At 40.9% G+C, this 13,741-nt stretch overlaps 2 protein-coding genes across 5 annotated transcripts in view; one reads left to right on the plus strand and one right to left on the minus strand.

Annotated features, from left to right (window-relative positions):
• Nucleotides 1-13,741, plus strand: part of PDE4B (phosphodiesterase 4B) — a 651,743-nt gene that overhangs the window by 419,492 nt on the left and 218,510 nt on the right. The window lies entirely within an intron of this gene.
• LOC107522803 (uncharacterized protein C11orf98-like) lies at nucleotides 2,371-3,060 on the minus strand. The gene has a single exon (XM_060205083.1). The coding sequence runs from the start codon at nucleotides 3,038-3,040 to the stop codon at nucleotides 2,549-2,551; it is 492 nt and encodes a 163-aa protein (XP_060061066.1). The 5' UTR covers nucleotides 3,041-3,060; the 3' UTR covers nucleotides 2,371-2,548.

Below are 13,741 nucleotides of genomic sequence, written 5' to 3' on the forward strand. Positions count from 1 at the left end.
CACTGCCTACAGCAGTCTTAATGATAGAGGAATCTATTTATTCCCCTTCTCTAAGCCTCGCACAATGAAGCCATGCAGAAATTATATAATTATTCCTCCTGGATGGGTTTTCTTATTGGTTTATAATTACAAAATACTCTCTGAGTACTTTTGTATCCTGAAATTAAGTCTTCAGAATTACATAAAGAACCGGGAGGTTTGATCTCAGCTTGTTTATCCTTTTTATATTTGAATTTTCCAATTAATAGTGTAGCTTCCTAGGTGTTACAATATGACTCCTTTATCTTTTGTGTGGCACAATTACTTAGACTGATTTTAAAATACATCTTCAAAGAAACCTCTTATTTTCACAACTACATATTTTCCTACCTACGCTCACTTCCTGTGTAAATTAAACAGCAGGAGTTTCTAATGATCTGTAAACCCTAGGTGTGTCCTCTTGTTTCCTGTAACTTTGCATATTGCTCATGCATGATAGCTAATTATCATCCTAACTTTCTCTGAAAGAAGTCTTGAGGTTCTCTTATGTAAGTTATTTATATTGTCTGTTTTTACTCCCCTATGCCAATTAATAGCAGTTGAATGTAGATTTCATTTTGGCCAGGAGACAGAGCTAGAAGGTAAATGAATACTCAATAATCAGTTCATGTTCTAGGAATCATCTTCCTCTGTCAAGCTATACCAGTTTGCTCCTGACTGTTCCAGAGAGGTGCCTGTTGAAGACTATTAACCACCACGCTCAGCTCATTGAAGATTCCTCTGAAGTAAAGAACATTATCAAGAGGAACTCAGAATGTTTTGCTTCAAAAGATCCTCATTTATTTGTCGATATGATAAGCCCAAATTTGCTTTGACATAGTCAGATTATTGTTATCACCAGATAACTCACATTAAAAATTATTAACTTCCTACACAGATTTAATTGATCATGCCAAGTCATGGTGTCTTCCTCTCTCTCTCTTTCGCTGTTTGAATGAGAAAGTGGCCCAGAGAAGTGAAATCACATGTGTGCATAGTCCCAATTCCACCCAAAATAAAGTAAGTCAATTAAATGAAGAAATGCTATTGATGGCTGGGTGGTGGTGCGCTGGCTTAAGTGCACATAGTATGAATCACAAGTACCTGTGGCAAGAATCCCAGTTCAAGTCCCTGGCTCCCCACCTGCGGGGAGTTGGGGGGGGGGCTCACTTCACAAACCGTGAAACAAGCAGGTCTGCAGGTGTCTTATCTTTCCCTCTATCTTCCCTCCTCTCTCAGCTTGTCTCTGTCCCATTCAAAAAATGGGAATAAAAGGACCTCCAGGAGCAGTGGATTTGTAGTGCAGGCACTGAACCCCAGTGATAATAACCCTGGAGAAACAAAACAAACAAACAAAAAAAAAAAAAACCAAGAAAGAAAGAAATGCTATTGATTTAATAATGACAAAATAAGACTGTACTAAATGCTTTGTCTCAACTTTGTACATCAGTTACAACAACCTACTGATGGAGTCAGTTTTAACATTTTGGTTTGTTGATGAGAAAAAAAGAACATTACCGAGTCACAAACAGAGCTAAGGATCTTTGATTTGCAAGTTCTGTATCCTACCACTGAGAGTCACTTCCTCACTGATGTATATATTGGGTTTACCCCCACTTCAACTAAAATCCTGAATACTGAGGAAGTGACCTCTGTGCCCTAAGTTCTTATAGCATGTAGCAATGAACCAGGATTGTACTGACTTCAAAGAACACGCTACAACCATGTACAGTTTCAGAATCCTTTGTCAGAATAATAATAATACTAACTGCTGTAATGCAAATATGACTTAGCCTCCTATAAGACCACATACCAAACATTAGGCGTAATCCATGTATTTTTATAGGTAGTGGTAATTCAGTTGAATTATGATTTCTTGTCCCATTGCCTTCTACTTGCTAGCCTCTATCTAACTTGGGGGAAAAAATAATAAAACTTGGTGTAAACTATTATAAAATTCTAAGACCAAATCAGTTTTTATATTGCAATTATTATTTGTCAAGTTCATTATGTGCTAGCTAGTTTCATACTATTTCCTTTAATCCTCCTTGGAAAATAGCTGTGAAGATGAACTTTCTAACCTCTATAGTAATTTACTCAAGATTTCAGAGCTACTAAATGAAAGAGATGTCTTGGGATTAGTTTTAGCTGTGTTCATTACAAAGTCTACATCCTGATGTTCAATTCAGTACCTACAATCATAATTCATGTGCTGGTAAGTTCTAAATAAACTTTGGTGAGCAGTATGTCTGCATCACTCTAGTGTATGTGGTGTCAAGAGTTCAAATATGGGACCTCAGACATGCAAGTCAACTGTTCTTCCACTGCACTCTAGGGTTTTATTACGTATGGAGTTGACTGCTAAGCAGTCTCCTTTTGTGTCTCAGTGAGTAGACCATTGTGGAAGAGGGATCTTTGAAAGAGAAAAAAAAATGCTTTCTCCGGTCTCCTCTGAAACAGTCGCTGGTCCTCCTGGTTTCAGTCGAGATGCTTCTGATATAAAGGATGATGAGACTCCTAACTCTTATCTTTAAGGTCTTCCATGTCTATGTCCTGGGGGGTTGGAGTGGGGGACTTTTGTCTTCTTTTGCCTTTTGGGCTGTGATTCATTTGTCCTGCCTGGCTTTAGAGGAGGTTCCACTTCCATGGAAGTTTTTTCTTTGTGGGAAAGACGTATCTGCTGGAGGAGTTTTCTGCGCTTCTTTCCTGACAGTGTGATGTTGGCACGTGCACTGGACGCCCGCTTTTTGTGATGGTGGCCAGTGGTCAGGCCTGCGTCCATCACAGCTCTGACCAACAGGTGCTTCAGCCTTTGCTCTCGGTTCAACATCCGCGGGTGATGGCACTTGAAGAGCTTCTTCAGCTCCATTTGGGGTCGGTTAATTTTTTTTTTTTTCGCTCCAGGGTTATTGCTGGGCTCGGTGCCTGCATCATGAATCCACTGCTCCTGGAGGCCATTTTTCCCCCTTGTTTGTTTCCCTTGTTGTTGTAGCCTCGTTGTGGTTATTATTATTATTACCATTGTTGATGTTGTTCGTTGTTGGATAGGGCAGAGAGAAATGGAGAGAGGAGGGGAAGACAGAGAGGGAGAGAAAGATAGACACCTGCAGACCTGCTTCACCGCCTGTGAAGAGACTCCCCTGCAGGTGGGGAGCCGGGGGCTCGAACCGGGGTCAGTTAATTTTTGCCGGGGGGTGGGGGGGGTCCCGCATGGCTGCACTGGGAGACTCAGGTTGTAGGTCTGCTTCCACTGTGATTTTTCTCTGACAGCTTTTATCAGCTTTTTTTTTTTCACTCAACAAACTGCTACACATATAGGTGTTTTTTAAAAAGCTTTTTAAATTATCTTTATTTATTGGATATAAACAGCCAGAAATTGAGAGGGAAGGAAGAGATAGACACCTGCAGCCCTGCTTCACCACTCGCAAAGCTTTCCCCCTGCAGGTGGGGGTCAGGGGCTTGAACCCGGGTCCTTTCGCACTGTAACATGTCACTCAAGCAGGTGCGCCACCACCCGGTCCCATATAGGTGGTTTTATCAGTTTTTCACCTTTTATTACAGGATAGTATTTATTGTATTGTTATGTCATGTTTGTTTTTCCATTTGCCCATAGATGGATCTATTGTCATTTCTAGTTTGGAATGATTTCATACCCAGTTGCTATGAACATTCACATCTCAGTATTACAAGCTTCTTTTCACAAAATAGTTCTCAAACTCCACGGTTGTCTTAAATGATACTGAGATTATTCTTACAGGCCCGGTCTTGTAGAACATAGCATAGGCAAGAGCCAGTTTCTAAGACTCGTGTAGCATTAGCATTTTTCTTTCAGATATTTGAGCATTTACATTAACTCTCCTTTGCAATGCAATGTGTTTGAACTGATTACTTTGTATCCAAGACTAATGATCATTTCACTTTAATGTATTTAATATATATATATATATATCAGCAGGATTTCTTCTTCTGAAGAAACCTGGGTCTCAAACCTGGGTCCTTGCACACTGTAGCATGTACGCTCAACCAAGTGCTCCACTATCCGGTCCCCTATTTTATTTACTTTTTTAAGTCTTTTGTTGTTGTTATTTATTTGGTTTTTGCCTCCAGGGTTATTGCTGGGGCTCCGTGCCTGCACTATGAATCCACTGGTCTTAGTGGCCATTTTCTCCATTTTATTGGCTAGGATAGAGAGAAATTGAGAGGGGAGAGGGAGATAAAGAGGGAGAAAAGAACATAAACACCTGCAGACCTGCTTCACCACTGTGAAGTGACCCCCCCCCTGCAGGTGGAGAGCCGGGGACTTGAACCGGGATCATTGTGCGGGACCTTGCATTTAACACTATGTGTGCTTAACCAGTTTGTTGTTTCAGTCACTATTTGCGTTGAAAAATCTGCTCCTGAGAAGCTTCCAATGAGACCACTGATTTGGGGTAGGGAAAAATAGTAAACAAGCAGGAGTAGGAACCCTTGAGTTAGGGAACAAGAAACTATTGCCTTCTAATTGAGACATCAAGTCTTAACTACTGAGCACTGTCTGCTGTTCACAGAGCGAGCGTGGCGTGGCAGCACATGCCTGATTTTATAGCTAGAATGCTTGCACATACCCATCAAGTTCCGCAAGTGGGACCACATGGTCCTTCCTCTGAATCCCATGCAATGTCAATATTTATATCACCTGACTCATACTGGCCAGATGCCACTTATCGCTTGTGTAACAGTGTAACTTTCCCCAGGGAATTCATGCTACACATTTCAAATCTATTGGCTCTCCTAAAATTCTAGATGAGTATTTCTCACCTCCACTTCTCCTCAAATTCATTGTGGTTCCTCTTCCATTTTGACCTTCAGCAGATAACCCTCCTTTCTAATTCATTTCTTTGGAAATACAAATGCAGTTATTCAATTATTTCACTCATGCCTATATAATATCTTTACATGGTGTCCCATCATTTTCAGGAAAAAAAATTAAATTCTAGCACCCAACATTTCTAGATAATCTAGTGTTGCTTTTTATGCAACACCTTCTCCCAGTCTACTATACAAAATGCCATCTTTATGGATACTTACTATCTAAAAATAGCATTTCTCTGTTAAAAAAATTAAAAAACCAAGATGCTATAGTATACATGCTGATACCAGCAGATATACTGTGATCTTGGACATAACACAGTGAAAGCATAGAGATAATCTCTTTTTTTCATAAGTGAAATCTTGCTTTTTTACTTGTTCCATGAATATCCTGCAAAAGCAGAAGAACCATTTTTTTCTACAGGAAACTGTACTTCTGGGATTAGTACTGTGCTTAGACTTGAAGTGAAAAAGCCTCTGTTTGGGCAAAAAAGACAAATCAAAAGAATCATCAGAATTCTTATCCACCCCCACTTTCCTTTCTGGTGCTTTTCACAACTTTGATTGATTTTTAAAAAGGAAGAAGACAGTGAGTCAAGGGAAGTCACAGAGAGAAGGAAGGAAAATGAATTTCTACCTTCTAGGCACTAACTTTAAAGTGTTGGGCTGAGGACTAGTACATATATTAATGCACAATTCCAATCTTCTTCTTCTAGCATTTGCCACAATTCCAATATGCAGTTTTTAAACTTTCAATGTCCCATACGTGTGACTTAAAAGCAATAGTGTCTTCGATTCTACGAAAGATACCTTTCAAAGTCTGCTCGCTGTCTTCATCAAGTTTTCTAGATCCAGAACATTGCAATAATCAGAGCAGTAGTTCACTCAGAGTCACAGGTAGATTCAAATTCAGGCGTAAATAACTTCAAAACCCATTAACAAATTAAGTGATGTGGCTTCAAATGTTGAATAAGGACCTAGAATACATAGTGGTGAATTTAGGTTCACAGTAATCTCAACTGTCTGGAGCTTCTCCGTGCAAACTTAGTGAAAGTGATCCTCTCTCATCAGATGACTGGGTCTTACATAAAATAGTACATTGCAGTGAGAAGGAGTAGAAATTGGGAACACTTGTGGAAATACAGTAGATACCAGGAAGAAGGAGAAGTTAAAAAGGGAACAGTAGTAGGTTAAGGATGAAAGCAAAACGTACAGACTCTAACATAAGGCAGAGGAAAGCTGCTGTGATAGGGGAGAGAAGTCTAGCAAGAGGTAATGGGGTAATTTGACAGGTGAACACAGCCCAGGAGGTGGAAAGCTCCTGCACAGTCAGTTTGTAAAAACAAAGACAAAAGGGCTCAGAGCACTCTCTCAGTAAGATGCATGCCTGTCATAGGAAGTACATATGTCCAAGGTAAAGTGATAGTTTCCATTAGTATCAGCAAGTATTTCCTTTTTTATTATTATCATTTGTTTATAAAAAAGAAACACTGACAAAAACCATAGGATAAGAGGGGTACAACTCCACACAGTTCCCACCACCAGAACTCCGTATTCCATCCCCTCCCCTGATAGCTTTCCTATTCTTTATCCCTCTGGGAGTATGGACCCAAGGTCATTGTGGGATGCAGAAGGTGGAAGGATCTGGCTTCTGTAATTGTTCCCCCGCTGAACTTAGGTGTGGACAGGTTGATCCATACTCCCAGCCTGTCTCTCTCTTTCCTTAGTGGAGCTCCAGGACATATTGGTGGGGTCATCTGTCCAAGGAAGTCTGGTTGGCATCATCTTAGCCTCTGGAACCTGGTGGCTGAAAAAAAAGTTAACATATAGAGCCAAACAACTTGTTGACTAATCATGAACTTAAAGACTGGAATAGTGCAGATGAAGAGTTGAGGGGGGGGTCCTCTGTTTTGTACATAGTTATAGGCCTATTTTAGTTATATTCCCAAGACCCCAAGACTATACTAGTCTTTTTTTTTTTCCTTGAGCCTGACATCTGATATGCAGGTGGATCCAAGTTGTTGTCTGGGGAGATGATACCATGGCTGGAGAAAGGACCAGAAAGCTGGATCAGGGAAGAGAATAGCTCCCAAATATGGGAAAGGTATATGCTAGGATGATACCAACCAATGTGTCCTGGAGCTCCACTTCCACAGAGCCTCACCCCACTAGGGAAAGAGAGAGGCAGACTGGGAGTATGGATCGACCAGTCAACGTCCATGTTCAGCAGAGGAAGCAATTACAGAAGCCAGACCTTCCACTTTCTGCAACCCACAATGACCCTGGGTCCATGCTCCCAGAGGGATAAAGAATAGGAAAGCTATCAGGGGAGGGGAGGGGATACGGAGAGCTGGTGTTGGGAATTGTGTGGAGTTGTACCCCTCTTACCCTATGGTTTTGTCAATGTTTCCTTTTTATAAATAAAAAAATAAAATAAGAGAGAATCAGAGCGTCACCCCCAACATATCCAGATCAGACAAGGGACCTCATGAGTGCAAGTCCTGGACTCTAAAGCTGAGCCCCACCCCCCACTCATACCCCCCCACACACACACCCCTGACCCGACCTCCTTGTGAGTATCATTCCTTCAGTAGACTGTAGTTTGCTCCCTGCATTCTCACTCCTACCATCCTGCCTTTGTAGTTGGGCAGCCTTGTTCCACAAAATACTTGCTTTCAATGACATTTGCATGAGTTTACTGTGGTCTCAATACTTTGTAAATTGCAGAAGCACAGATCCTGCCACCAAAGTTCCTGTATCTCTCATCACCATGAAATGAGGCCCCGCCTGAGGCCCCAGGAAGTGGCACAGAGGATAAAGTGTTGGACTTTTAAGCATGAGGACCTAAGTTTGAACCCTGGCATTGCATGTACCAGTGTTGCTCTGGTTCCTTCTCTCCTCCTCCTCCTCCTCCTTCTCTCTCTCTCTCTCTCTCTCTCTCTTGCAAATAAATATTTTTTAAAAAGTAGTCCCAGTGACAGCCACCAAGTTGCAGATGCTACCATGATGCCAACCTAACTTCCCTGGGCAGACAACCTCACCAATGTGTCCCAGAACCTCACCTCCCCCAGAGCCCTGCCCCACTATGGAAAGATAGAAACAGACTGGGGGTGTGGATCCACCTTCCAATGACCATGCCCAGCAGAGAAGCAGTTACAGAGCCAGAATTCTCACTTTCTGTACCCCAAAAAGAATTTTGGTCCATGCTCCCAGAGGGATAAAGAATAGGGAAGCTTCTAATGGAGGGGATGGGACAGGGAACTCAGGTGGTGGGAACCTGTGTGGAATTGTACCCCTGTTATCTAATAATTTTTTTAATCACTATTAAGTGACTAATAAAAAATTAATCCCTAAAAAAAAAAGCATGCCAGTCTCTTGCTCTTATTCAGCTCAGCAAGTATTTTCATACTAGAGGCAAATAATTTGACACTTTCAGTAGTACAAATAGGTGTTGGTTTGCTTTGGGATGGCGAAAAATACTCTAGCTAGGTGGCACCAGGAAAGAGATAAGAAAACCAGCAGTAACATACCACAAAGAACCCCAGGTTGGATGTTGGAATTCCTAATCTCCAACCTTGCTATGCTAGAAAAAGGAAAAGACTCCTAATGGAGACTTGATGTCTCTTCATGAAGCAAACAGAGGAAATGAGAATACGGAAGTAACTAGGTTGCTTCTGCCTAAAGCTGTAGGAGGTTTAATTTCCTAAGGGCCAAAGAACAATATATGATTTCTTTCTGCAGGAGACTCCAGAGACAGGGGTTTGGACCAAAGGCCAACTTTCCCCACATAAATATGCTTCTTGTCCACATTGAGTCCAGCCGGTTACTTAAGAATACCCCCACCTCCTCTACTTTTCTAGCATTTCCTTTAGCCCCAGAGGACTCAGTGGTCTTAAAAAGAGAAGTGTAATTACAGAATCCAGACCTCCCACCTATAGTGATGCTGGGTCCATACTCTTAGAGGGCTGAATAATAGGAAAGCTATCAGGGGAGGGGATGGGATATGGAGTTCTGGTGGTGAGAATTGTGTGGAATTGTACCCCTCTTATCCTATGGTCTTATCAGTGTTTCCATTATATAAATAAAAATTATAAAAAATAAAATATATAAGTGTAAAAATAATCCAGATCAGGCTCTGCAATCCATCCTTGAATAACTGTACTGAGAGGAGGAGAAAAGGAAGGGAAAATATCATCAGGGATGAAAAAGGGGGAGACATAACATCTGATATGGGGTTTGAATTTTAAAGAGGTGAGGGCTGTATTTCTAAAACTGCTTGCAAAGCTATGGGATGACATTCCCTCGGTGTTTTTAAGTGTCACAGAAAAGTGGGAATTTTTTTTAAAAAAGTAAGTGAAAAAAGTAAGGAGGTGAGGACAACTGCTGGATGGTTTTGCTTATATGTGGATTAGAGAGATTTAAAGCACATGAACTTGTAAAAAAAAAAAAAGAGAGAGAGAGAAAGAGAGAGATAAAAGAGGAAGTGGAGGAGGAGGAATCAAACTCCTAAGACTTTGTGAGAACTCTAGTGGTTATTATGGAGGGTGAGACACAGAATTTTGATGGTGGGGGTGGTGTGGAACGACACCCCTGTAATCCTACTGCCCTGTAAACTATTATTAACCCTCTAATAAAAAAGAAAAGTATATGTGGTAAAAGCAAGTAGGAAAAAGAAAGAAGTAGTTTACCTACAGCAGAACTGACATTTTACTTCTTCCAGCAGTGCTATAAACTGATTCCACGGCATCCAACAGTGAACATTCCAAGAAATGTCTGATTGTCCTAGGCTACTTTCATGGATTCAGTTCCAATACAGTAAGCAAATTAGCCTTTAAACACAATATACTAGGGAGTCGGGCTGTAGCGCAGCGGGTTAAGCGCAGGTGGCGCAAAGCACAAGGACCGGCATAAGGATACCGGTTCGAGCCCCAGCTCCCCACCTGCAGGGGAGTCGCTTCACAGGCGGTGAAGCAGGTCTGCAGATGTCTATCTTTTTTTCCTACTCTCTGTCTTCCCCTCCTCTCTTCATTTCTCTCTGTCCTATCCAACAACAACGACAACAACAATAATAACTACAACAATAAAAAAAACCAACAAGGGCAACAAAGGGAATAAATAAATAAAATAAATATTAAAAAAAGAAGTAAAAAAATTAAAAAATATAATAAAAAATAAATACAATATACTACTTTTAGCAAGAGCTTACTACATCATTAGAGAAGACAATGCAATTTGGCCATGATTCTGCTTTTTAAGATGCCCAGAAAAATGATTCCGAGAATAATGAACTGTTAGCTAAGGTCAAAATTTGATTGAGACCATTCCCCAAGTCAGTTCATGGTACACAAAAGAGAAAAGGACTAGGAATATGGATAAAACTCATTTTAGACACAGGCAAGAGGAGGCTATTTGGATAAGCCAGTTCTGGAGATAGCACGATCATTCATTTGCCCAGCTCTTTCTGATTTGACTCTGGACGGCATGTTCCCAACTTCTGCTGGTACCTACGCACAGCAAGATGAATCAAGGACGAGTCATGGTCCTAGATCCAATACCAGGCACAAATTCACTTGCTTCGGTGATTGAATAAAGCCATGAAGTTAAATGATTGTCTTCTGATGGCATTCTGCTAAAACTAAAATTTGTTCCAGGATTTAGCCTTTCAACATGAAAAAAAAAAAAAATAGGGCAGGCTATTAAGTGTGAGGAGAAAGAAATTGCTTTATAGAGTTTTCAGTTTACCATCTCCAGACCTTTGCTCATATGTGTCATTGGTGCCCACATTAATCCACCCAATCCATTCAGTCTCCACTTTTGAAGGTCGTGTGAAGTCAATTTATTTCATTGTTGGATGTTTACACTAACAGTATAGCAGTTATGGTCTAGGCAGAGAACATCAGGCACACCCAGCTGGAACTGTAAATAGAATTTGATAGAGATTTATTTTCAAAGGTGTAGAGACAGTCAAGGAAACAATAAGGCATGTTGAGGTGCCCAAGCACTAGCAACAGTGGGAAATGTCCACTATTGTTAGTTATGACAGAGCAGGAAAAGAAAACAGAAGTGCGGTGAGTTTCATAGGGAACACCAGAAGTCCAGTGCAAAACAGGAGGGAACGGGAAAAAAAAACATGGACATCTTTCTCCCTCTGCCTGCATGTCTCCCATTGACTGAACTCAACCAAAAGGCAGAAGATAACAAAACCAAGGGGTCAACTCCATGGGCCATATGGAAAGATTGAAAATGTATTGGAGAAAGGGGTGGGGAGAGGCAGCATAATGGATATGCTAAAGGATTTTCATGGCTGAAGCTCCAAAGTCTCAGGTTCAATCCCCTGTACCACCATAAGCCAGAACTGAACTGTGTTGTTCTGTCTCTCTCTCTCATTCACACTAAAATTATATGTATATGTACATATATCTATGTATAGTATTATTGTATTGAAAAATAGCATAGATTGGAGAGTGAGGAATTAAAAAATAAACAACTAAAAACCAACCCAGTTATTAAAGACATTTATATGGTTTGGTTCATTATGAGGTTTTGCATTTATTACTAAAATCATACATATATATATGTATGTATATATATATATATATATATATATATATATATATATATTCGGTCTAGACTTTGGTTTGGTCCTCAAGTTATTATTTATAGTCTGCTAGCATTCTAGTACTGGAACTACAACTAGGGCTCTCTTCAAGATCTATCATTTATGGCTCACTGTAGCCAGAAGAGGAATGTACTGCTAATTACATATTATAGAGTAAAAATAATAACTGCAGCTGAGAATGGCTAAACATTTCCAAGTTCTCCTGAATAGTAAATAGCAAAACATCTTTAGATTCAGGACTTGTGATGCCCAATCTGTTTTCCTTTCCATGTACCTTGGGTGCTCTTCAGCATGGAGGCAACCAGGCAGGTACAATAACCCTAATATATATATATATTTATACATTCACCCACTCATGAATTTTTCCATCCGCCTACCCCCTCATGCATCCATATCTTCACACATCCATACACTCATCCATTCATCCACCCACCCATCCATTACTGTTCTTCTTGTCTCTCTGGGGCACTAGTCTGAAATGAAGAAATGGGCGCTAAGTCACAGTGGTCATTTCTTTAACACCAGTTGTGTGACCTTGAGCAAGATCCAAGTCTCAGATTTTCTTTTTCTATAAAATAGAATAGCCCAGTTAGTGATTTCAAATTCATAGTTTAACCATTTAAAAACAGCCATTTTACTCAACTTCTGCAAAATAATTTTTAAATAAGACTGTATTTGGAAACTTGCGCAGAACGATGGAATTATGGAATGTGTCTATATGGGATCTGGAGAAAAGACCTTTGAAAGGTCTGGAGAAAGATTCCCCTGGATCCTGCCCCCACCTAGGCTCGCCATCAGTGGAGTACAGTAGACAAACACTGGCTATTTCTGATGTCCAAACTTCCCCCCAGTTCTTTTTAAAAATATATCTTTATTATTATTATTATTTATTGGATAGAGACAGCCAGAAATCAAGAGGGAAGGGGGTGATAAAGAGGGAGAGAGAGAGACACCTGCAGCCCTGCTCCACCACTCACCAAGCTTTCCCTCTGCAGGTGGGGCCTTGAACCTGGGCCCTTGAGCATTGTAAGGTGCGCTCAACCAGGTTCACCACCTCCCGGCCCCTCCCCCCAGTCCTCTAAAGGTGTGTGGGACTGTAATCTTCTTGAGAGCTTGTTTGGAAGTTCTAGCAGGAGAGTGCAGCTACTCCTATACCCTGGACTGAAGACCGGGTCCCTCTGTATTCGGGGAAGGCCGTCCTCTTCGAGTGAGGGTGCAGCTTCGGGAGGGAGGCACATGGAGCGGTGAGGGAGGCAGGGGACATCCCCCCTAGCCAGCCATATCAGCTGAATGAATCAGCTCTGGTGGTCAAGCGGTCAGCGGGGTGACAGATGTCTTAGCCAGCTCGCCCTCACATCCTGTAATTGTTCTCCTTACACAATGCAGACACAAGAGCAGAGGGGCTATGCCTGTTTTCATTAATAGTTAATAACAATACACTAACTATAACTCCCAGAAAACAAGAACAAAAAAAAGAGCAAGTTTATAAATTACCATATATGAGTTCATTTGTAAAAAAAAAAAAAAATTTACTGGATTTTTTTTTTCGAAACTAAATTTCTAGCAAGGTTAGTTCTGTAAGGCTGTACTTTCCCTCACTTCTATTTCCAATATGCTCCCCGATCCTCAAGCCGGCTGTACAGAATACAACCACTGATGGGGCTATAAATCTGAAAAATGTTTCCAACTGCAGGCAGAAAGATGGATTAGGTGTTTTTTTTTTCTGTGACCCAGATAAGAAAAATAAGAGTGAAATTACCTTTAAACTTCAAAAATACATTTCTGTGTGTGCCTCACACTTAGTAAGTAGGAATAGCAATCATATTTGCCCAAAACGTATTTATGTCTCAGACCCTCTGTATTCCTCTGTCCCTTAGATACCAGGTATCTTTAGAGGAACTGTTTCAATTATAAGTTTCTGGGCAAGTTCTATGTACACAGTGGTTGCTTACTGAGTACTACTCAAATTTGTTTTTTTCTTTCTTTCCCTGCCAGGATTACAGCTGGGGCTTGGTGTTAACACTACAAACTACAAATCCAGGACACCTGGTGGCCATTTTTTCCTTTTTTTTTTTTTCTTTCTATTTTATTTATTTATCTGACAGGACAGAGAGAAACTGAGAGCAAAAGGCAGATAGGGAAGAGAGAGCTGGGGAGAGAGCATAATGGTTCTGCAAAAAGACCCTCATCCCTGAGGCTCTGAGGTGTCAGGTTCGATTCCCAGTGCTACCATAAGCCAGAGCTGTGCTGTGCTCT

This window comes from Erinaceus europaeus, chromosome 13, assembly GCF_950295315.1.
Source record: "Erinaceus europaeus chromosome 13, mEriEur2.1, whole genome shotgun sequence".
Lineage (NCBI taxonomy): Eukaryota > Metazoa > Chordata > Mammalia > Eulipotyphla > Erinaceidae > Erinaceus > Erinaceus europaeus.

What these genes read in the sequence shown, in the direction of transcription:
- LOC107522803 (XM_060205083.1), bottom strand. Translation starts at nt 3,040, where the DNA reads ATGGTAATAATAATAATAACCACAACGAGGCTACAACAACAAGGGAAA.